At 46.6% G+C, this 23,773-nt stretch overlaps 1 protein-coding gene across 1 annotated transcript; it reads left to right on the forward strand.

The window, feature by feature from the left end:
* The first annotated feature begins 4,520 nt into the window (after window positions 1–4,520).
* Window positions 4,521–22,228, forward strand: EFHC1 (EF-hand domain containing 1). Its single transcript, XM_075708031.1, is given in 11 exon segments — window positions 4,521–4,583; window positions 9,974–10,195; window positions 11,525–11,812; window positions 13,637–13,786; window positions 15,647–15,839; window positions 16,157–16,377; window positions 17,180–17,320; window positions 18,519–18,732; window positions 19,366–19,535; window positions 20,395–20,583; window positions 22,157–22,228. Coding segments are annotated over 11 exon segments (1,923 nt in total).
* Window positions 22,229–23,773: the final 1,545 nt, after the last annotated feature.

Here is a 23,773-nt window from a genome sequence, read left to right on the forward strand (position 1 = left end):
TGAATACCAGGCAGCTTTCTTGGGCCCTACTCCTCCCCAGGCCTTATTCCAGGGGACTCTACCAAGCAGGTAGAGGTCTTTGAAGAGGCCAGAGGCTCTCCTGAAGTCCAGGGTTGTGAGCTTGCTTTTCACTCTCCTCCCTCCCCTTAGGATCCTGAATCCTACCATCTCATGGTCACTGCAGCCAACGCTGCCTTTGACCTTCACATCCCAAATGAGCCCTTGCTGGTGAGTATGATGTCCAGCAAAGCACCTCTCCTTGTTGGCTCCTCTGTCACTTGGAGGAGGAAGTTACCAGCACTGTACTCCAGAAACCTCCTGGATTGCTTATGCCCTGCTATGTTGTCCCTCCAGCAGATACCGGGGTGGCTGAAATCCCACATGAGGACCAGGGCCTGCACAGAGACTGCTCCTATCTGCCCACAGAAGACCTAATCCACTTGTTCTTCCTGGTTAGGCAGCCTATAGCAGACACCCACTACAATGTCACCCAAATTGGTCTTCTCTTTAACCCTTACCCATAAGCTCTCAGTTGGCTCATCATCCAGGCAGAACTCCATGGGCTCCAGCTGTTCTCTCACATAAAGGACAACTCCCCCTCCTCATCTTCTTGACCTGTCCTTCTTAAAGAGCCTGTATCCCTCCATTGCAACACTGGAGCTGTGGGAGCCATCCCACCATGTCTTCCTGAGCCCAGCAAGATGGTAGCCCTGCAGCTGCACACAGTTCTCTAACTCATCACACATAGTCCCCATGCTGCCCGCATTATTCTACATGCACTTCAGAGAGACACCCCAGCAGACCGATTTCCCAGAAAGGGTTTGGGGGATTTCTCCATAATGGTGCCTTGTAGGCACTTCCTTGCTTACATGCAGACACTGGAGGTGACCCCGCTTAAGCCCTGTTTTGTTGATTTTGTGATCTCTTTCTGTTACATCACTCCAGGCTCTCTGCTCATCAGCCTTGACCATCACTCCGTGACAGGGCTGCTAGTAACTCTCTGTCCCGTCATCACTAGTTTAAACCCTCTTTACTAGGAGGATCATGCACGATGATGTACATACATACCGTGACCCCCAGGATACAGACCCAGTGTGAATTTCAGTCCTCTAAAAAAAAAAAAATCTGCTCTTCTTCCTTCTGTTACCACCACACTAATAATCCTAATTATTATTTCTTAATAAAACACGCGGGCCGAGGCTTCCGTGGTGGTGTGCCTTTACCCACCAGAGGGCGAGATGTCTTCATCTGCGACCGCAGAGCCCACGAAGCAGAGCCTTCGGCGCTAGCTCTCCAGGCAGGCTTAGGAAAAAAATGCTCCCATTCAAGCAGGCGTGCAGCCAACTCTGCAAAGAGATGCATTCCTGAGCGAGGGATGTGCTTTGCTAACGTCTTGCCCTCTGCGTTAAGTGACAGGGATCTCACCAGACGAGTTAGGCCAAAGTTTTAACTTTCCATGAAGTAAAAACCGGAGAGGAACAGGAGAAAATACCAAAACAGAAAAACAGGACTGTTAACTTTTTTAACCAGAAACAAAAATAGAGACTTGTGGTACGCTCAGAAGAAACTGCTTGGTGGTACCGCTTTAGCGAACATATTTACTACACGCCTGTCACTATCTGATACTACACACACACACATCCTTGATGTGTGAAAAGCCAGAGATGGTTATTAGCAAAAGAAGGAACCGGCCTATCCAAAGCACACGAAGCCAAATGCAAAAGTAAAAGAGCTTCCAAGTCAGAGGAACAAGGCATTTCGTTTCGGTCGTGTGTCACCAGCCACAGAGGAGGGAATGTGAGAGAAGGTAATGATTTTTAATTCAAGCACCAGATACTGCAGCAGCGAGTTGGCTCAGAAGAGGTTCTTTTACCCAATGTCAGTCTTCATCTGGTCTTATCCTTGCAGCTCTCTGATAACATGGGCTAAGAGAGCATTAGCAAACAGCTCTAAGTGAGATGGTTCCTTCTTTGTTCTGTGAAGCGGCTGTTGAAGATGGTCTCGGGGACTAGGGCAGGGGAAGAATGCTTCCCAACTTTGCCTGCTGCTCCTGTTGACTACAGAGAAAGTGAAGCTTTAGCAGCCCTGGAAAAAAAGAAATGAACATGCCCAAAGTTTAAGGCATTAAAGCTACCTGCTGTGTCTTAAACTCTGCAGCTGTTCCCAGTGATGGCTTATCCTTTATCCTGTAGTTCTTTGCTTTGTTCTGGCTGAAGGTAAGACCTATGCTCAGTCCAAAACAGTTCTTGCTATGAAGTGAAGAGCAGTAAACTCATTCCGTAGCAGTATCCTTTCTAACACACCTGTAACAAATATTTGGCTCTTTGGGGCCAATAGATGGGGTGGAAGGAAGGAAAAAATCCCAGCCTGAATTGCTTCATCAGGGTGACTGTTGGTCAGTCGGACAAACGCTGGATATGATGACAAAGCTGTGTAGAAAGTGGTGTGGGAGAGTAGTCTGAGTTATGAATCCCTGAATATTTCACTAGACTTGCAGATAATTGGGTGGCAAATTTCAGCCTCCTGCCAACACGCCTGTGCTGCTGAGTGGTTTTTAAGAGACTTTTTTTGGAAGTAGTCCTTGGATTCCCTCAGACTACAGATGGGGTGTAATGAAACACCATCCACTCTCCTTGCATGGGGATTCACCTGTCAGACTTTTTTATTGCTGTGTATTACAGTAGCATATATACACATAATAGCACAGTCTTTCCTCTAAAATACATATGCTTTAAACAGATAAGAGATAGGAAATCTTGATAGACTTCCTTTTCCCTTTCATGAATAGAGTAGGGGTGTAGGAGGGTAAAGAGGCTTGTCTTAACTTTGGCAAGTCGGACTTGCCTGTACAGAAGTCGATGTCAAAGATGATGCTGAATCCAGACATTCTGAGTTCCGCTTCAATTTCTTATCCCCCATTTCTCCTCCCTCCTGCTTTATGGTCACTATTCCTAAGAAAGTACCAGCTTCTGCTATGGCTTTCCTTAATCTTCCTTTCTTCATTCCCATCTCCCTTAAAACACCCAGGAGGAATGTCCTGGGACCACAGTCTTCCAGCCCTGTCCTTTCTCACATCCAGAGCCTAAGATCCTACTTTGTGACCCTGGATAAATTCCCCTACCCTTAGTTCCCCGCTCATGCAAAGAGCAGGATCGCAGCACTCTGGCCCCATTGCAAGCTGTGCACAGGGGCACTCTGACACACAGCCTTGTTAAAAAGTTGCTGTCACTCTCCCAGAGGAAGACCCATGGCCCACACAGGCAAGTTGCCTTCTCTGAGGAAGGCCCTGGTCCTTGCTAAGTTCAGGAAACCTGCTAAACGGTGCTTGGATATTGCAGCAGGAGAAATCGGAGAGCGAGCTTCGCTCCCAGCACCTGCATCTGAGTCAGCAGTCACAATTAGCAGCTTGCTGTCGTTCGGATCCAGCTCTTTCACCCCTGCTTGGCCTTCAGTCTATTATTTTCCTTTCTAAGCTCGTCACTCATTCTTTATCTCCCACCGGCTGGCTCTTTTCTCTCTCCCACACCATGCTTAGACAGACGGTCTGGCTGCATTTCTCTCTGCTTGACTTCTGCTTACAAAACTCTCAGATCCTGCTGCCTGCCCTTGAATCGCAGCCTGGTCTGTGTTGTGTACCATTGATAAAGAGACCAAGGGAAGGACGTACAAAAACCTCTTTTCTCTGTGGTGATTGACTTGGCTCTCTTTTCTCTCTTAGGTTTGGGAGTGACTTTTGCAATTTCCTAGATGCTCCCCCCCTGCTTCTTTTTGCTGCTTCCTTCAGAGAGAAAAATTGTTTGAAAGGGAGGAACTATGTCAGTGCTACATATGAAAGAACCCACTATTTCACAGCTAATATACATACTATATACATAATAAACCAGCACAATCACTTCTGCTGTTAAAATATTTTGAGCACTCCAGGTATGGATTTGGCCCTCCGCAGCTACTCCTCTCCCCAGGCACGGCACAGGGCAGGGACAACTCCCAAAAGGCAGCCTGGATGCCACCACCCGTTTTGGAGGCCAAGAGATTTTAATAGCACGGGCATAATCCAGCTGTGCCGGCGGGGTGAGGGCCTGGCAGAGGCAACGCCGAGTTAACGCTGTGGGATGCTGACAGGCCGCGGCCGGGCGGGAGGGGGGAGGAGGAACATGGCGGCAGCCTGCGTTGGCGCGCTCAAATCCCTAAGAAAACAGGATTAATGCTTTCCACAGCTCCCGGGGGCTGCTGCTTTTCCACACTGTGGGGACGGGGGCACCCCGGGCCCCCTTCCCAGCGTGCCGGGGGCGGCCCGGCCGCTCCAGCCCCTGCCCGCGGCTCAGTGAGGCTCCGCCGCCCGCGCTCCCGCCCTCCCGTTGCCACGGCAACGCCTGGCGGGCACTCAGGGCGCAGGCGCGGAACCCCGCCCACCTCAGTGCGCATGCGCCCCCCTCCGGCGAGCCTGCGCACTGGGCGGGCCGGCGGTTGCCATGGAGACAGCGTCGGCGGAGCGCGGGGCGGGAGCGCCTACGGCCGCCATGAGCTCAGAGCCGGGCCCGGGCCTGCCCTTCCTCCCGGGTTGCGCCTTCAGGGACCCCATGGTGAGCGCAGCCGTCCGGCGTACCCTGCCTCCCGGGGACCCTCCGCCCCCATTCCCCCGGGACATCCTCAAGCCCGGTCTGGCCTGGCCTAGCAGGTGCCCCCCCTGAAAATCCCCCTGCGAACCAGGCCTCTACACCCCCAGCCTGCTCCAGGCACTTGTCAGTGACCTGCACCCTGTTCGGCTCCCCCGGGGGACCTGGTACCCCCTGAAGACACCCCTGGGAACCTCGTACTCCCTTAGACCCTCCTCTAACTCCCCAGGAGTCCTGGTACCCCTAACCTCACCTAATATTCCCTGAGGGGATATGTTACCCTCTGAACCCACCCTAAGGGAACCTCCTGTTCCTTCAGATCACCCTCTAAATCCCCCAAGAGGCCCGGTACCTCCCCTAATATTTCTGAGGGGACTTGGTGTCCTGTGAACCCATGTCTGGGAACTTGGTGCCCCTCAAACTCACCAGGCACCCTTTCGGGAACCTGGTACCCTGTGAAGTGACCCCCAAGGGACCTGGTGCCCTCTAAACTCATTTGATGCTCTCCAGCAGACCTAATACCCGCTGAACTCTCCCCCAGGGGACTTGGTGTTTCCCAAAGTCAGCAAATATCTTCCGAACTCACTTCTGGGGGACCTGAACTCTCTGAACCCACCTGGTATCCCCTGATCCCACCCACAGCAGACGTGGTACTGCCTAAGTTCTCCCAGTGAAACTGAAAGTCTGTTCCCAGGGGACCAGGTAACCCTGAGCCCACCCTCCAGGGGACTTGGCACTCTTAATCTTGTCCCCGAGGAACCCATTGCAACTTACACCCACCTGATAACCCCTGAAACTGTTGTGATAGCTTTGGAGAGGTAGGTTCCCCCAGCCTCATTTCAGACCCTAAAAGCTTTCTCTATAACTATATATATATAGTTTTTCCTCTATATAACTTTCTCTATGCCTGCAAACTCACCCCATGGAGATCCAGTACGCCTGAATCCATCCAATAGTTCCCCTGCCAGTTCATGTGGTACCCCAAGGGAAGGAGTACCCCACTTTACGGTCTTGAAATCCGATTTCCCCAGGGAAACTCCTGTTTCTCTGAACCATCTCAGTTTTCCCAAAGGGATGTGTTCTGAACCTGCTGCTCATTCTGATACTGTCCTGAACCAGGACTCTTAAATGCACCTGATATCCCCTCAACTGACTTGATATACCAAGGAGAACCAACACTGTCCAAACCTCAAGCAGTCCTCCACTAGGAATTAATCCTCAAAACTATCCCTGTATACCTAGGGAAACACCACCCTTAGAGGGACAGATACACCCTGAAGTCACCGATCTCCTGGGCAGCCAATATTCTCCTGATATCCCCTCCTCCAAAGCTCTGATAATTCCACAAATGCTCTCCTGGTATTGCCTGGAGAACTGAATCCTTGGTGGTCCATAGCAAACTAATGGTCTGGAACCTGAGAACCTGATAGTCTTCAGAGAACTGGTATCCCTCCACAGAACTGATACCACCACAGCCTCCAGGATCCTGCCAAGGAAGTGAGACCCTCTCGGCTGCTCCCGGGTTCCTTGGAAGAAGCAGTGTCACCCGCACCCTCTGCACTTGAGTTGATACCTAAATGAGGAAGCAACCTCTCCTTTTCCCTGTTCCCAACAGTCCACACACTGAGGATCTGATAACACCAAATCCTTCCAATATCCTCTTAAGGAAGCAGTACCACAGATGAGAACTGATACTCCCGGAGTTCCTTCCAGTACTGATTCAGAGCAGCTGACAGCTCTGCCTTTCCTTCTCCCTGGGGAACTAATATCTTGAGTCTTGACACCATTGCTCAACTTCAACTCAATGCTACTAATGTCAGTTTGAGAAACCAATACCGTGACTGCTTCCCTCAGAAGCAATGCTCACAGACTTTTGTAGGGAACAGATAGACCAGGGCATGCCTTACATTTCCCTGGAGCTTAATATCCTTAAGAACAGGCTCCTCCATTTCCATAAGGCTCAGTATTCCAAGTGAGGCACCTTCTTCCTCCTCTTCCCTCCCCCTTCTTCCTCCTTTTCCCTCCCAATAAATCCAAGTTGCCCAGTCATCAGGCGAACAGGCCCCAGTATGCTCTGGTATTGCAGGATAAGGAACCTCGTGTACTTGCATGTGATCATTTGTTATGGGAAATGCTCTACTGAAAAAAAAAAAAGTGACATACCTTGGGATAGTACTCCTTGTCCTTGGTAGTCCCATCGAAAACTGACACCTCCAGAACAAGCACTTCCATGTCTTCCTGATATGTCCCCTAGATTGTGCTCTACAGAAGAGAGAACCTCTTACCAATCCGGTCTACCCTTCGGCAAATCTTCTCAAGTGATGGTGAGCCCCGCTCCAGGTCAGCCCACTCTGCTCTTCCCACATCACTCACAGAGCCTCTTTACTTCCCAGGACACAGACCTCATGGTTACTTGATCTTCCGATGGAAATGCTAATTCTCCTAAAGGAAGAAAGCTTCCCTTCCATCTCCTGCCACCGCAATGTTCCTGATATTTCTAGAGGACACTACAGTATTTCCTAGGTATCATTGTGATAGAAATTTCTATAACTCTTGATCGCTCCTCAGATGGATTGGGGAGGAACCTCTAAAGGATCTTAACAACACTGAAGGGATGTAGTGCTCCCTTAGGAAAATACTGTCCTATGTTTCTTAGACCAGTGGTGGTATTGTCACTAATACCTGTTTGACAGATATGCTCTTGAAATGATGTGCTCTTGACAAGGACTGTGTCATGTGGGCTTTGGTAAACCCAGTCCAGATCATTCCGGATGCTTTTGTGGGCACCCAGTTTTCTCTGTTTTCCTAAATAGGACCCTCTCTTTTCTTTATTCTGCTTGTGTGTGGATTAGATTACCCAAGGATAAATTGTCACTGTACCAGTCTTAGTGATGCCTTCCAGCATGAACAGTCAAACTACTTTCTAAGTCAGTGACAACCGAGTTCTTCAAACAGTAAGTGGAGTCATTTACTCATAGTGAATAATCTTAATCATGTGGTAATAAAGGTTATCTCAGAACTGGTTTTGGCTTAATAATGTTATTTCCTCAATATCATTTATAACATCTTGGAAATCTGCAATGCAAATTTATGCCCCTAGCAAAATGTTATTTCCTGTATCAGTAAAATCCTGCCTGCTTTAGTCATATGAATGCTTCTACTGACTTCAGCAGTGCTCTGTGTGTGTAAGAAACACCCATGGGACTTAGCAGAGCAGATCGTTATTTTAGAGTAACTTGAAGTATTGGTAATGTTTTAAGGAGATCTGGACTCCAGAAATGGCTTTGCAGTGTTCCTCAGGATGAGCCCTAGCAAGTGCTATCAATGCACTTTGCCTCAGTTTTCCAGTTTATAAAATAGGCATCACGATACTTGTTTTCCAAGTGAATGCCTAGAAGTGCTGAAGAAAGCCTCTGTGTTCCAATGAGATAGTATTGTTATTGCTTAGTGCTCATGTGACAGAGGAACAGAGACGCTGGGAGGGGGAACGGCGTTTGTATGAAGTGTTACAGGCTTGGCAAAAAGAAAGACTTAATTCTGTGGAATTTCTTCAGACATGGACTGGCAGGAACTGAGATTCGGCGTTTATATTCTGGGTTTTCCCTTTTAAATTTGCATTAGTCCCCTGATACTCTGAGAATTTTATCTGGCATGCATGGTCACTTGGAAGAGCCTATCGACTTTGGGAGTCTTATGATTTCTTTAGGCAACTGTGGGCCCTTAAAAGCCTGTGCACTTCTGACAAACACTGGTATTGCCCAATTTAAAGACAAACATCCTGGTTTTCCTTGAATATTTTTCCCACAGCTTTCCCTTGGTATTTATTTAACAGAAGGAAATGGCAGTTCTGTGGCAGGGCTAATGTTTATAAGACATTCTGTTATCATGTCTTCAGTAAGCTCTCTTGTTTTCACCTGAACCCATTTTCTTAACTGCTCTGTCCACAGCCATTGCAAGCTCCATAGTACCAGTTTAAAGAGAAAACAGGCAATTACGTGAAATTCAAGTAGGGCCTTGAAGGTATAAATAAGATTAGAGGCTTAATCATGAGGGGTGAGGGAGGGGGTGGAGAAGTGGTTCACATGCCTGAGGTTGGACTGATTGCAAGACTGGGTCTGGAAAAGGAGCTGAAGCTCATTCCTTCAGTGCTAGAAATGCATACAACTCAGTTTTACTTGGCAAAAGTCAAGGTAAAGCCAGGGATTTTACTATCAGCGACTCACAATTTCTCCTGCTTTCTGTGGAGCATTAAGTGTTGAAAGCTCAGCGGGACCAGCCAGGCACGTGTTATTTCAAATGCTTTCAGGATTGCAGGTGAGGTACCAGGCGTGGTGGACTGTACAGCAAGTCGAGGAGCTTGGTGTCACTCAAGTCCGATCCTAATCTTTGGTGGGAAGAACAGGACTGGGCTGACAGAGATCAGGTCCTATTCACAGCTCTGACATTTTCTTGTTGTGTGTCCTTAAGCAAAGCAGGGACCTTCCTGTGCCATCTGAATAATTATTTAGTTTGAAGAATGGCTCGGTAGCTGGCATGAGGCAGAGAACAAAGACAGGTGAAAGGCTCTAAGAAGCTCAAAACGAAGATTAAACCAAAAATTAAAGCAAAAAATAACAGGTGAATCCTATAGCCAACATTATACAGTGCTCACAAAGTAGAATTCTTCTCACCTTATCAGGCTTCTCATTAATCTGCTATAGGGTCTTACACTGTGGTTGTGGTTATTTAATGTGTGACCCTTGCGTGGGCTGCGGAGAGAGGCGGTGAAACAGCTGATGTGCTTTGGTACGTTTCATAATTGCAGTTCTGCGAGCATGACACACCTTGATTTAGCCCAGCGAAGAAAATCCTGTGAATATCATCCCCAGGAGAGGGTTAACAAAATAAATAGTGATGGAAAACACGGAGGGTACACAAGGTGTAATAGTCAAGGGAGCACTGTAAGGCAACAACAGAGTGAGATGCCACAGTGCTCTGTACTGCCGTAACACAGAGTAGGGAAGAAATAGTTTGTGAGAGATACTAGTGCAGATAAAGCGCTGTCACCCCATTCTAGGCACTGAGAATGGTGGCAATAGGGAAATTAAGTGATTTAAGCTCTTGGGGAGTCTGTGCCAGTGCTAGGATTTGAGTTCACTCTGATACTTGGTTACTCCAGCCACTTACTGTTTTTTCAGCCTTCTTGATCTAAGTGTAAAATCTGATTGTAAATAACTACTGCAGTAGATTATAAGAAAATGCTTGGGCAGGGAGGCGCGGATTCTGGATATTACACTTTTTCACTGTTTTTCTGTGCTTTCAGTAGCCATATCTACTATGTGCATGTAGTATTTCAATAGCTGGATTTCCTTCCACAGAAAACATCTTTTCACCGGTCCCAGACACTGGGCTACAAAAATGGATTTGCCTTTTCTCGGCTGCCAACAGTGGGCATCGGCGGGGAGCGACTATACGTGAATCAGCTTTCTCAAGCTGAATTGGACGAATTATCCAACACGAGACCCATGCTGACCTATGGGCAAGCCAAGCAGGCTCTGCCTTCAGGCTTCATTCCAGCACACGTGGCTTTTGACAAAAAGGTATAAAGAAGCTTATTCCAGGAATATCGCTGGCCAAGTTCGGAGACATAAACAGTCAGCTCCCGGGTTCACGGGACAGTGTACAGCAGTTTTCAGATGCCATAGCCCTTAGTCAGAGACAGCTGAACCTCAGACTGAAAGAGGCTTTCTTTGCTCTGGAGGAGGATTATAATACGTAAACCATGTCAGACACAAGTTACGCTAGAGCATTTCCAGCAGGCGTTGGAAAAGAAGTTTGATTAACTCTGAAAAGCTTCAGTTTATAACCATTGCCCTGTAAACCACAGCCTGGTTTCTGTGTTTCTAAAACTGTACTGAGAGCGTAACTGAGCTTAAACTGTAAGAGACATTCTGCAATGGGGACCCTGTTAGACTGTTTAACCGTGGTCTATCTATTTATGCTTGTGTTTGTCACCACAGTGTGTTACAGCCTGTACTGCTCCATTAGTACTTCCTGCATTACATCTTGGTGATCGTATCAGACTAGGAGGTGGCTATACGTCTGCTCGGAGCAGTCCTGAGCTGACCCTTGATTTTAAATGTGCCGTGGCACAGACCGCAAGCTGGTGAGCGCAGCCGCAGCCACGGGCAGAGCAGTTGCTGCAGAGCGTGCAAGGCTCGGCAGACCTGAGCACGTGCAGGGCTTTGCACCCTGCCAGGCAGGCCTGGAAAGGCAGTCTGCGGCCAGCCTTCAGCCCATCTGTGAGACAGTCTGGGGAACAGATGCGCTCTGTTAATTACTGAGGCTATTCCTTCAGAGTAACGTAGATGTTGCCGTCTAATCTGTCAGATACTTTTCTGCCCCTTCATTCAAGCCAGAGTAGCAGCAGGGGCCCCAGTGCTGCTGGGGAAAGCCGTGGTCCCTTTTGAAGCACTTTTGCTGGCTGGTAGGAACTTGCTGGTTTTATCATCACTTAATTACCTAGGCCTGTGGGCTGATGTAGGCTGTGTATGCAAGGCCTGACTGGTCTGCAAAGCTGACAATATTAAAGAAAGTCATGTATGTCACAAAACTAGATTACCGGCAGTAACCAAGCTCCTGGCAGTAGTAATCGAGGGTGATTGAGGAGTAAGGAAAAGGCTGTATTTTTTACACCTGTCTGAAGTGTACCAAATTTGTAAAAGGCAGGTCTTGATAAAAGCCCTCATGATGCCTCTGCCATCAGTCACAGATTAGGCTACAGTTGGTTTTGATGATTTTACAGATTACAATCCAGTAATTTTGCGTTGCCAAAGCACATTACAAATAAATTATTTGTCTTAACAGACTAATCGTGGTGTTCCAATTGTTTTTCTCTTTCTCCCTTTGGGATATTGCCCCTTTGGCAGACTTTGAAGTTTGATGCCTATTTCCAGGAAGATGTTCCTCTCTCCGCAGAAGAGCGTTACCGCATCCGCCAAGTGGGCGTCTATTACTATTTGGAAGATGACAGCATGTCCGTCATAGAGCCTGTTGTGCAGAACTCTGGTCTTCCTCAAGGCAAACTTATTAGACGTCACCGGGTGCCCAAGAATGACCGTGGGGATTATTACCACTGGAAAGATCTGAATCGGGGCATGAACATCACCATGTATGGCAGGACATACCGCATAGTTGACTGTGACCCATTCACACAGGTGTGTTGCTTGTACCAAGAACACTGACACAGAGAATCCCGGGAATTACAGGTGGCCAGACCTATTAGAGTCCAGTAGTCTGCATCTGTAGCTTTCAGAATAAGGTTGCTTGCAATCTGTCATTTTGCTTTTTGTGAAGACTTCTTTCTTCAGATCAGTGGGGAGTTCAAGGTATGATATTTGCTGAGGGCATATTAATTGCTCAGTATTTTTGCCCCAGAGCTGCTGGGAGTCCATCCTTTGTCCTCAGGACTTCTCCAGACAATACAAATTCTAAGTTCATTTCTGTGTGTACAACAGTTTAACTGCTTAGAGTCCAGATGAAACGCTGTGCATATGGGAGAGGGAAATTACTGATCCTAACTCTTTTCTGACTTAACACTCTTCTGTTAGGAATAGGGGAAGGGAATGCAGTCAGTAACTTGCACCCGTCTACAGCCAAGCCAGAAGAGCGGTCATGATCTGTGGGTTGAGATTCATGGTATGAACTGTCCTTTCTTAGAAAGAGAGCTTACTCATTGCCTGCTTTTCTATTTCTGACTATTTCTGTAGCGGTAAATGAAATCATAACAATCCAATAACAAATAATAACAAATAGCAGTGTAATGGCATCCTATTAGATTGTCCCCAGTATAATCTCAGCCCTGGTCAACTACTATTCTTCCAAGCAATTCCCAGGAGCAGTCCGGGTGTTAGAATGCTCCAGGGACCATTCCCAATAGGTGAGTTACATGCAGCCAACCTGTCCTGGAGGCTGAGAGAGTTTAGATGCAGGCTGTTCCTTGCCAGTTGGCCTCCGTGCCCAGGAACGTTCCCAAGCATGCATAATATATTGGTATATATGTGGCTGTTGAGAACATGTGGGGCCAGCTCTGCTGGAACTGGATGACTGTTGAAGTCAGTTCACATCAGGTGAAGAGCTGGTTCTCATGTAAATGTTGTTTGGTTGATGGAAAACATGAAATGAGCTACGTGGGTCTACATCTCAAGGCCACTAGTCTATTTATCATTAACTGGCGTCATCCAGACCAGAAAATAGTGAGTCCGAAAGTGTGAACCTGCTTTGTGAGTCTTCAGGGTGATCTCACATGCCTGTTGGAGATGTTTGCATAGGTGCTTCCTGGGCTGAATGTTTTCATGGGCCACTTCCCAAGGCCAAAAAGGGAAGAAGTCCATTGACTTCAGAGGTTGTTTTGGGTAACTGATGTGAGTAAGCAAGTAATACCCTAGAGTTTGTTGATATATCCAAGGCAAGCAAAAAATCTATTTATAAACAAACAGATTTTCCTCTTTCTGCGGCAAAAGTACTGCTCCTGAAAGATGGACTGAAGCTGCCACTCTGGCACGTATCCTTGTGGCCTGAAGGGCCTTGGTGGGCCTAGTGTGGGTAACACTAACTTCCACTGTCTGACACATTGGGGAGCCCTAGGTCTCTTGCAAATTCCGACTGACTACATCCATGATGATGCATTAATTTAATTTTTTTTGTTTACATGAAAGAGACCAACTGACAGTTATCCTCCCTTTAGAGCCCTAAGGCCAAGGAAAACTGTGCTCAAATAAAATCTGAGTTAGGATGTTGAGGACAAGACTGCCCTCAGTAATTAAAGGGCAAGAAAAGCTAAGCAGCAGCTTAACAGAAACACCTTGCTCATCTTCTGTTGTATTTGCTATTGCAGTAGAACTAATTCCTGCAGCCTGGTGCTCTGTGAGGAATGAACTTGCAGTCTTCTGACAACACTCATGTCAGCCCATCTGTAATCTCTAGTTACCTCTTACCTTCAGAACTCACAGCAGCATTAATACCTTAAATGACCTTCCTAGGTGTTCCTGGAGAGCCAAGGAATTGAACTGAACCCTCCAGAGGAAATGGTTTTTGATCGTTACACAGAACTGCGTCGGATGCCTGTGCACAAGCACATCACACCATCAGATTTCGACTCACTCAAACAGTTTCTGACTTACGACAAGCAGGTGAGAGAGCTGGTAGTGATTACCAGACTATATGTGTTATCAAAACCTGAGTTTTGTGAGTGTCTACAACCTTATTCAAAAAATCTCAGTCTACCGAACGGACTCATTTTGCTCCTATCTTGGCTTTAGTAAGAAACAAAATCTTTTACCTTTTTACTGGGCTTTGTGCCTAGTCAACAGCTTCTCTTTGGATTGCAGAGGCTATGCTCTAGATCCTCCATCTCTTTCTTGCTTTCTGTTGGGGTGAGATAAGCCACCTGCCTCAGCAAGTTAGCAGATAGGGCCAGATGCAGTTCTAGTATGAATGGGCGTGCTGCATCCACTCCTCTCTTCCCCCAAAACATTGATGCCAGGTGCCAGAGTGGACAATTTCAGACAAACCTAAATGCCACTTGCTCTGACTGAATTCTCCCTGTGCACACAGTTGACTAACACTCTCCTCCCTGCTCCTCTGGATCTTCTTTTCATCTAACAACAATGTAAGAAACCTTACAGACTATATCTATACTAGAAAATCATAGAATTATAGAATCATAGAATCGTTTAGGTTGGAAAAGACCTTTAAGATCATCCAGTCCAACCATTAACCTAACATTACCAAGTCCACCGCTAAACCAATTAAGGGGAGAGTAGCAACCCCATGCCTCCTGGGTTGGTGGCTGGATTATTTTTAATGAAAGTAAAAAGTAGGAATCATTAAGGTTAGAAAGGACCTCTAAGATCATTAGTCCAACCATCAACCCAACACCACTATGCCCAATAAACCATGTCCCAAAGTGCCACGTCTACCTGTTTTTTGAACACTTCCAGGGATGGTGACTCCACCACCTCTCTGGGCAGCCTGTTCCAATGCTTGACTATCCTTTCCGTGAAGAAATTTTTCCTAATATCCAATCTAAACCTCCCCTGGCACAGCTTGAGCCCATTTCCTCTCGTCCTATTGCTAACTAAACAGGGCTGGGACACAACCTGAGTTCTGCATTTTATCCCTGGCCAGCTGTAAATCAGACAATTCCTGGCCACCAGCTAGGTGTTAGTTAGCACGGGCCAGGATCATATCCAGTTGCCATTTTGGATATGGTTGCCCTGTTTTGAGGGGAGTGGACAGTTTTGCTGTGTGGGTGCAAGCTGGGCCAGGCCTGCCATTTTACTGCCAGTTTAGCCTTAGTGACTCAAGTCTGCGCCGGGCCAATTATGCCTGCAATGGCTGTTGGGCTACGTGTTTAAGAGCTGTACCTTGGGGAACTTTTGAGCATCACAGAGTGAAGAGTTTGATTTCCACAGCATTAAAAGATGGTATATCCACTAGGCAGAAATAAGATGGGGTCTGCAGTGAATCAGCCTCCTTAGGACTGCCGAGTGCATTCCCCTTTGCCTTCCTCAGCATGAGGGTAGTAAAGAATTGGCCGTAAAACCTCTAAGAGGTTTAAGAGTCAAAACAAGATTCTGTCTTGCTGTATTAAGTTTCATTAGAAAAATCACTTCCCTTAAGACTACTTCCCTACTCATTCCTGGGCAATTATTTTCTGCTGCTTTTTAATCACTTCCTCCCCACTTTTCCTCATGCCTCCTGAACAAAATTTCTTGTCTTAGCATAAACTGTCCTCTCTCACTTGCTGCTGCCAAGGTAAGCCAGGCCTGTCCAGCTCTCCAGGCCCCTGCTGCCCTTCCCACTGCTGCCTCAGCAGCCTGTTCACCCCAGTACCCACAGTACAAGGACTGGGTTCTTCTGTACCTGGCAGAGAAGATTGCCGAGATGCCTCCAAACACCCAAACCCATTTCAACCTACTTCATTTGGACAAAGCATTAGTAATTCTAATCTATGTTTGTCTTCTCTGCCTCTTTTTTCTCCACCCCAGGTCCTTCGCTTCTACGCTATGTGGGATGACACTGATAGCATGTTTGGTGAGAATCGGCCTTACATCATCCATTACTACTTGGCAGATGACACCGTGGAGGTTCGGGAAGTCTACAAGCAAAATGATGGTAGAGACCCATTCCCAATAATGATAAAACGCCAACGCTTGCCCAAAACCTTTGTGGACAAAAAAAGTAAGTTTAGATTGGCCAGCACATCTGTCTGTGCTAAAGTGCCTTGGTGGGTAGACACAGATGTGGTGGCTGTGTCAGAAGTATACCGAGTCTGGAGAATTTTTTCTGAGAACACTCCAAGTGTCATCATTTTTTGGCCAAAGAAGAGTTCTTTAAATGATCACTAAATTCTTTATCTTTTGGGAAACAGTGGCAGGACAGCAGTACCAACAGCTCCCTGGACCTCTTTGTACAGCTTGCTTTTGTATCCCTTTTCACTAGGAAATGTTAACATCTACCCGATTGATTTATTTTTCCCTTTGCTCCCTTGTCCTTAGAGACCTTCCCAAGCTGTGTGCTAGAGATCTCTGACCAGGAGGTACTTGAGTGGTATACAGCTAAAGATTTTGCTGTCGGTAAATCTACCACCCTCCTTGGACGCACCTTCTTCATCTATGATTGCGATGAGTTCACACGAAACTTCTACCGTGACAAATTTGGCATCACAGACTTCCAGCCAGTGGAAATAAAGAAGAAACCACCTGATGAAGTTCCACAGGTATTGCAAACAATTTCTCTAAGGGAGGGAGGGAAGCAGTCGGTATAAGCTCTTGTAGTAAAGTATAGGTTCAGCTTAATAAGAACCTGTAGTAAACAAGTTCAGCTTAAAGAAAAGAGCAAGTACCTTGAAAAAGACAAGGCAAGAATGGTCATAATCGGTATAAAAATGAAAGTTCTCTGAAACTGTTGATTTCTAATACAGTAAAGGACAAAGCACTTTCTAATAGTGATAGAAAGAACTCTGATTATGTCTATACTAGAAAATTAAACAGTGTCAGGGTTTGGTTTTGGCTGGGACGCCAACTGGTACAGTATGGCTGCATTCATACTACTAAACTCTCCTTCACCCTCCAAAACAGGGTTGCTAAGTCCAGACTGCCTACTGGGGACAGTCACAGCCCTTGTTACCTCCCAAACTGAGTCTAGGAATGGTTTGGAGTGCTAGCTGGCCTAGACCACAAACATGATGGGGGGTAGGTTAATAGTGTAACCATATAGATAATTGAGTTTCTGTGCACAGGAAGGTTTAGTTACTAGAATAACCATAGTCTCTTTATTGAGAGAAATTACCTGGCTTTCTGAATTTCAGATTTTCTTAATTGTCTTAAAGATTTTCTATAAGTAAGGGGTCCAACACATGGCCGGGCTAGTAGCTTCTCTACTGGGCAGGATGTCACAGCTATTGCTACCTGGTGACAGAAGATTTCTTTCCAAACAGATGGTTTCAGATAAGCTGTCTTGCAGACATTGCCTTGTTCTTAGTTTCAGCTGTTTATGCTTGATATCTCCTCTGGATGCAGGTAATTCCTCCCTATAATGGTTTTGGCATCCTTGAAGACTCTCTTCAGAACTGCTTTTCTCTGCTTCCAAAGCCTCCCCGGAAAGATGTAATTAAGATGCTAGAGAATGACCACAAGGTGCTGCGATACCAGGTGGCCCTGGTAAGTGCTTTCCTTGATGGTATAGTGCCAGCTCATGTTGTAGAGTCAGAAGGATGGGAGGAACAGCCTGCTCAGACAAGGCTGTTAGTAAATTCTCCTCTGTGCTGGTGGGAAAAGAGTTCCCCAAGGCAGCACGAGTGCCCTCAGGGGATGCCGTTGGGTTGTTGTGTACTTGCTGTGACAATTAGTAGCACGCAAAGGTAGGAAAAAAAAACAAGGCCAGAAAGTACAAAACAGACATGCTACAAAACCACAGCCATTTATGGAAAAACTCCCACTGACATCAGCATGTGACAGATGGCCCTAACTGAAACAGCATTGCAACTGGGCACCGTGCCTCTGCCTGCCTTCAGCCGCTGCCACAAGCGTGAGTTTGCTGTCTCTCTGCTGCTGGCTCCCAGCACCTGTCCTTCTCCAGGCCAGTCCTGGCTGCAGCAGCTAGCAAGGGGCTGTGCTAGCAGAGCGGCCAAGTGCCAGCGCAGAAGCCGGGGAGTCCACGGGGATGGTGCTTTCCACCCACGACAACAGCATTCAGGCCCTGGCCTTTGTGCCAGCTTTACAGTTGGTTTATGCAAGGAGCCTCTGGCACGTCCAGCAGTAGCAATGGCATTTCCTATGCTGCCTGGTGCCTGCCCTCTCCAAACGCTCGGGTTGAATAAGGGCTGATTTCTTTTCCCTATTGTGCAGGGGTTCCTAAAGGTCACAGCTGATGAGTTCAGATCCACTTAATTTGAAACTAAGCAAGTAAACCTACTGGTGTGTCAGGGGAGTGTCTTCCTGTGACTAAGAGCTGGAAGCGGCACCAACCTCTTTCAGGCACGCATTATAAGGAAATTTTACAGCCAGTCTCTCTCTCTGTGATGAATCATTCCATATAGGATGTTCCTTTCTCCTGGATTACTCAGTCTGTGGAAACACTGAATATACTTGGTCACTGCAGCCCAGATTCTGCTTCTGTTAGCCTGGCTAGAGCAAGTAACCTTTGAAATTCAGATACTTAATGCTGTCTAGGGCTTTGTTATGCTATGTCAGCATCTCTGTAACTTTTGGCCTACATCAAGTACTTTGTTTAGTCAGCTATCAAAAAAAGCTATGAACTCTGGGTGCTTATGAGTGGGTTATTAGGTACTCCTAAGCACCGCAGGAAAGAAAAACCTGTTTCAAATGTTCTTTTCCAAAGCCATTACCTTTCCTTTAGGAATCACCAAACCCTGAGGACAGAAAGCGTCGTTTCATCCTCTCTTATTTCCTCTCCAATGACATGATCAGCATCTATGAACCCCCAGTCCGTAACTCTGGCATCATTGGAGGCAAATACTTAGGAAAGACTAGAGTTGCCAAACCAGGCTCTACTACAGAGAATGTCACATACTATGAGCCTGCTGACCTCACCATCGGTTCTACAATTGAAGGTAAAATCCAGTCTGGATTGATAATACTCTCCGAGCTTTGGTCTTCAGTGCCTGCTCTGATATGTCATTTATTGCACGGACAGTGCATATACGTTCCTTCACTTGAAAGATCTGGTCCTTCTGGCTCTCATCACATTTGAGTTTCCAGATCACCAGCTGGTGTACATTGATATAACTCTGTTACTGTCAATGTTTGGACCTTTGACATAATTAGGAAAAGAGCTACGTTCTCCATAGTATGTGTTCAGTTTACATTTTGGGACCTGCCAGGACTCACAGGGTTAAAGCTATGCCAGATGACTTCCAGTAGCAAAAGCCTATCCTGTAAGGAAAATCTATCCTGTAAGGAAAATAAATGTAATGCTGAAATATTAGAAACACACCAGTGCTAATGGGGGGAGTCGCTGTAGACCCAAGCACGGGGCCTTTGCTCTCAGCAGCTGCTTTTCTTGCAGCAAAACTCCTTTTGAGTCAGTGAAACTATTCTCACTTGAAGGACTGAAACAAAGAGCAGAGCTCACTCAAACCTAAGCCCAGCCACAAGAGAGAAACCATGCTCTCTCCTGGATGATGAAGTGACTTACCCATGCTGAAAGGCAAGTAACACTGCTTTCTTTAATGCCTCTTCCCCAGTGTTTGGCCACAGGTTTGTTATCACTGACGCTGATGAATATGTGCTTAATTATATGGAGAGCAATGCAGAGCATTTCCCTGCAGCAACACTGCAGTCCCTGAGGGATCATTTTCGCCCACGGCAGGTGGTAAAGGAGGCTGCCAACAGGTAGGCTTCAAAGGATGGTGTTGTGGAGCTAAATAAGACCGAGGGTTGACAAAGACAGGCATTTCCAGCAGCCTTCACGGGCTCCAGCCTGCTGTCTAAAGGCTGCTCGGCTGATTATTCAGCTCCAAGAGCCTGAGTCTGGGCACATACAGAGGGTGTCAAGTGTGTACAATATAATGTTGCGGCTGCTGCTGACCCAAAAACCTTGTGGGAATGCTCTCTGGCTTAGCAGCAGAGATACTTTCGGCTAAATGGACACAGTCATCTTTTCCCAAAAGACAGCAGTTAACTGTGATAGATGGTGCTAACAGTATCTGCATGAGCTACTAGATGATTGCAGACTCAGCAGAGACTTGGTGGAGTCCTTTTTTTCATTTGCTCTGGCTGTGCTTATCAGCCCATCAGATCCTAGACCACATCCTCTTTTAGCTGTCTGGACCCATTTTGGGTGACCCAGTAACAACCCTATTATCTCAGAAAATACTTTGGAGTCAGTTAGTATCATGGTAGCTCAAGGGCTCTGGTTGAAACTAGAGTTGCACACCATTCCTGGGACTGCATGGAGCACACAAGGAAACGCTCCTTGTCCCAAAGCACTTGCAGACAAAAGGTGCGTGGGGGGGAAATGCCCCAAAATATAATAGTTTACCTAATGCTCCAAGATCAAGACTGAGCTTCATCTCCAAGTCCAAGCTGAGATGAGCTCGCCATAAAAACCAAGAACTGCAGAAGTCTGCTGTGTATTCAGAAATACAATCTGGCCAGCCATGGTGGGCAGCCAGCACACAAGTGTCGCAGTAAGGCTGCCAGAAGTAGCTTTTGCATGAAGTCCCGTTCTTCCTTTTTTCTACAGTGACATCCCTATGCATGGGACCAACAAGCAGGAACTGGATGAATTAATTGTGCAGGTTCAGGAAGAGCTGAAGCTCCATAAGTACTTGAACAAGAAGAACATTCGGGAGGCGTTTCTTCAGTGTGACAAGGATGCCTCTGGTATCCTGGACAAAGCAAAATTTTTAGCCCTTTGCAACAGCTTAGGGGTGCCGATCAACGCCATTCTTCTTAACAAGGTCAGAAGGAAGGGGTGCTGTGCATATTGAATTCCCCTCCTGTAGCTCTTCTACAAACCAACCCTAGCCAGACAAGAATAAAAGCTGTTCTACCCTACAAAGGGGAACAGCTTCAAGAAAAGGGCAGGAGAGTCCCAATTCAGAAAGGCTGCTGAGCTGTTGGACTGAGCCTGTGTCTTAAAGGAGGAGATAACAATTGCTGTCCTCTAACTAGATGGAAGCAATGTTACCCAGGTTGCCCCCCAGATGAGCAGCTTAGTGTTTGGCTGCACTGTTTTGTGAAGCCTGAAAATGCCTGCTGGCTCAGGTCTGAGAGATGGGCAAAGAGGTTGTATGTCATTATAGAGGTCAGGCATAGGCTACTGCAGAGCCACTGAGTGTCTGTCATGACACCTGGGCTTGAGTAGAGATGACACGGAGGTGCACAGGGAATGAGCCTTAGGAAAGCTTAGACACATCCTGGCTTTAACAGCAACTGAACTGAAGACTTGAGAACTAAGTATTGTACCCCCCCCCCCCCCCCAAAAAAAAAAAAAAAAAAATTAGAATCATAACCACTTGGTTAACACAACTAAAACATAGTCTTGCTGGGCACTATGAGCAACAGCACATGGAGCCCTGAGGAATTTCCAGCGTGGTGACAGTCCTTCCTTCTTCCACTCCAAGAATGGGAGATGATGTGACATGCCCAAGAGCATGTGGGGAACCTGTGACAATTGAGGCTAAACTCCCATGTTTGAATCCCCATCTAGGACCTATACACTAAAAGCATTCCTCTTCTCTCTAGAAATCTTAATAAGAGCGTGCCCAGAGCGCTCAGAGGTGTGGCAGTGCTATAAATTAAACGTGGCAGATAGTTAACTACTGTCTGGATTGGAAAGGAGCACAGCTGTCAGTCAGACAAGAGCAACCCTAGTTGTCTCCAGGCTACAAGGGGAAGAAGAATCCTTTAAGAAACTGTGATATTAGACCTTTTCCATCTCCCTGGGTGTCTGAAGGAGATTAGTTATGCAATTAAAGAAACAAAAGCCCTCTTTCTTCCCCTTAAGCATGCAAAGGCTATAGCTCTGTAACACAATGCAGGGTCAGACAGAGATACCAGAACTGGCTCATTAGTAGGGCTGTCGCTGAGCTCAATTATCTGTGTCTCCACTTTATGCCATGTGCGCACACCAAAGCGACACCAGTGAACAGTATCTGTTCAGAAATACTGTCCCCATCCTGCTTTTGGGAGGGATTTCTATGGGGTTTATGAAAGATTTGCCATGGCCTATGTCAGTCTGTGGCCACACTTCATTTTTTGTGGATCTGTTGCCCCGGTGGTGATACTTAGAAGGCAATCAGGATTAAACTCAAACGCTTTAACTGTTCGCCTTACATAGATTAGTGTCATCTATAAGCATTCAAGGTTCCCCGTCATTCAGGACTACTAAGGTGGTAGGTTCTTCCACAGAAGGGAATAAGATTTTCTGGTCTGTCACACAAGGAGTACCTCTGGGCACTTTCCCCTAAAAAAACAAATTTGCAGCTTCTTCCAACTCTTTATGTTGTTTGTTGGGTTTTTTTCCCCCAGCTGATTGACCTATGTTCTTGTGGAGAAGACAAGATAAACTACCATGACTTCCTTCGAGCCTTCCCCTCGTGATCTTCCCCTAGAAGCTGAAGAACAAGACCAGCAATAAAATTCTTAGCTGAGTTGACTTTAAGACATTGTACTTCAAAAAGGATGCTCTCATCTTCACCCTTGTTTCACTCACTCTCCCCCTTCCCTTGTCAGTAGAACCAACTACACCCTCACTTTGTTAAGTTTTTTCCTTCCAAACCACTCCCTGCCCTTTAAGTGACCACCAAACTCAACCTCACAACTGCTGGATATTGAAATGAAACTCACATGAGAAAGAACTTTGGAGAACCAAAGCCAGGTTCTCCTGTTGATCTCTCAACTTTTTAATACAGTACAGCAAGGCTTGCTAGACTAAACCTCTCTAAAGCTTGGCATGATAACCACTCTAGGTTTCTCTTACAGAGTCGAAAGGGGCCTTTCACCTTCAAGCAGCGAAGACTGCCAGTTTAAATTGTGATTTGCATTGCAAGAAGATCTAAGAGCCCTGTCATGGACAACGATAAGCTCACACGTGCTAGTCTGAATGTAAGCAAGTCATGCATGGCTGCTATAAAAGTGTTAATAAAGCTGCTTTAAAAATAAAATTATCTAATGGCTGGACTAGCTAAGGATTAAAGTGAGGGGAAAACCCTCACAAAACTGTGATTCTGGGTTTATTGGAAACGGAGTGGTGAGTTTAGCTCTCACATAGCTGTGGAGATAGCAGGGATCTGTACACAAATCTGCTGACAGCAGCTTTGCATTTTTTAACAAAAGGTTGGGAGGATGGTTTTAGAACTTGAGATACTATCTAAACCCATCTTATGCAACATGTCATCTTACCAGACAGGCCCAATGAAAAGGGACAACTAGCAGTTGGCATAGAAATAGAGTTATGACACTTGTGCTCCACTTAGAGTCACATAGCTCATCTCTCCATGAAGGTAAACGTGGCAAGGGACCTTCTCACCCCAAATGACACCTGCCAGGTATTGCCATTGAGCACATATGAAAGGCAGCTATCGCGCACACAGCAGAGAACAAACCTCTTTGGAACAAAATCCTTATTTAAATCAGCTTTTGTGCTGTGGATTCCCACTACCCCTCAGACAGCTGAGAGTCTGCACATGACAGCTCCCTCCTGCCTGTTTGGAAAGGTCGCCGCTCTTCCCTTCTGGGTCCGTTCTGTGCTGCTGCTCACTCCAACTGAGAATCGCTACAGCTCGCTCAGGTCCACCTTGGATTTCAAAGCATGGCTTGGCATTGCATGAGGTGCCTTCCAAGCAGCAGCTGACAAAGGCTAACTTCTAAAGGCCACCTTAATCTGCTTTTCCAGAGACCAAGAACTTACAGATGAGATTACTGGTGCTGTGGAAAAGGAAGTCAGAAACTGTTTTCTGCACATGCTATGGAACTGTAACCTAATACTCAGCCAATCATGTAGCATGCCCGGGGCCAGCTGCAGAAAGTCTACCATTTAGCTCACCATAAAGTATGCACCTAAACCACATCAGATAAATCATATCCTACAAATGCCCTTATCCTCCACTGCCAGCGATGAAGGCAGCTGCAGATAACTATCTCCGA

This window comes from Pelecanus crispus, chromosome 3 (assembly GCF_030463565.1).
Source record: "Pelecanus crispus isolate bPelCri1 chromosome 3, bPelCri1.pri, whole genome shotgun sequence".
In the NCBI taxonomy this organism is placed as follows: domain Eukaryota; kingdom Metazoa; phylum Chordata; class Aves; order Pelecaniformes; family Pelecanidae; genus Pelecanus; species Pelecanus crispus.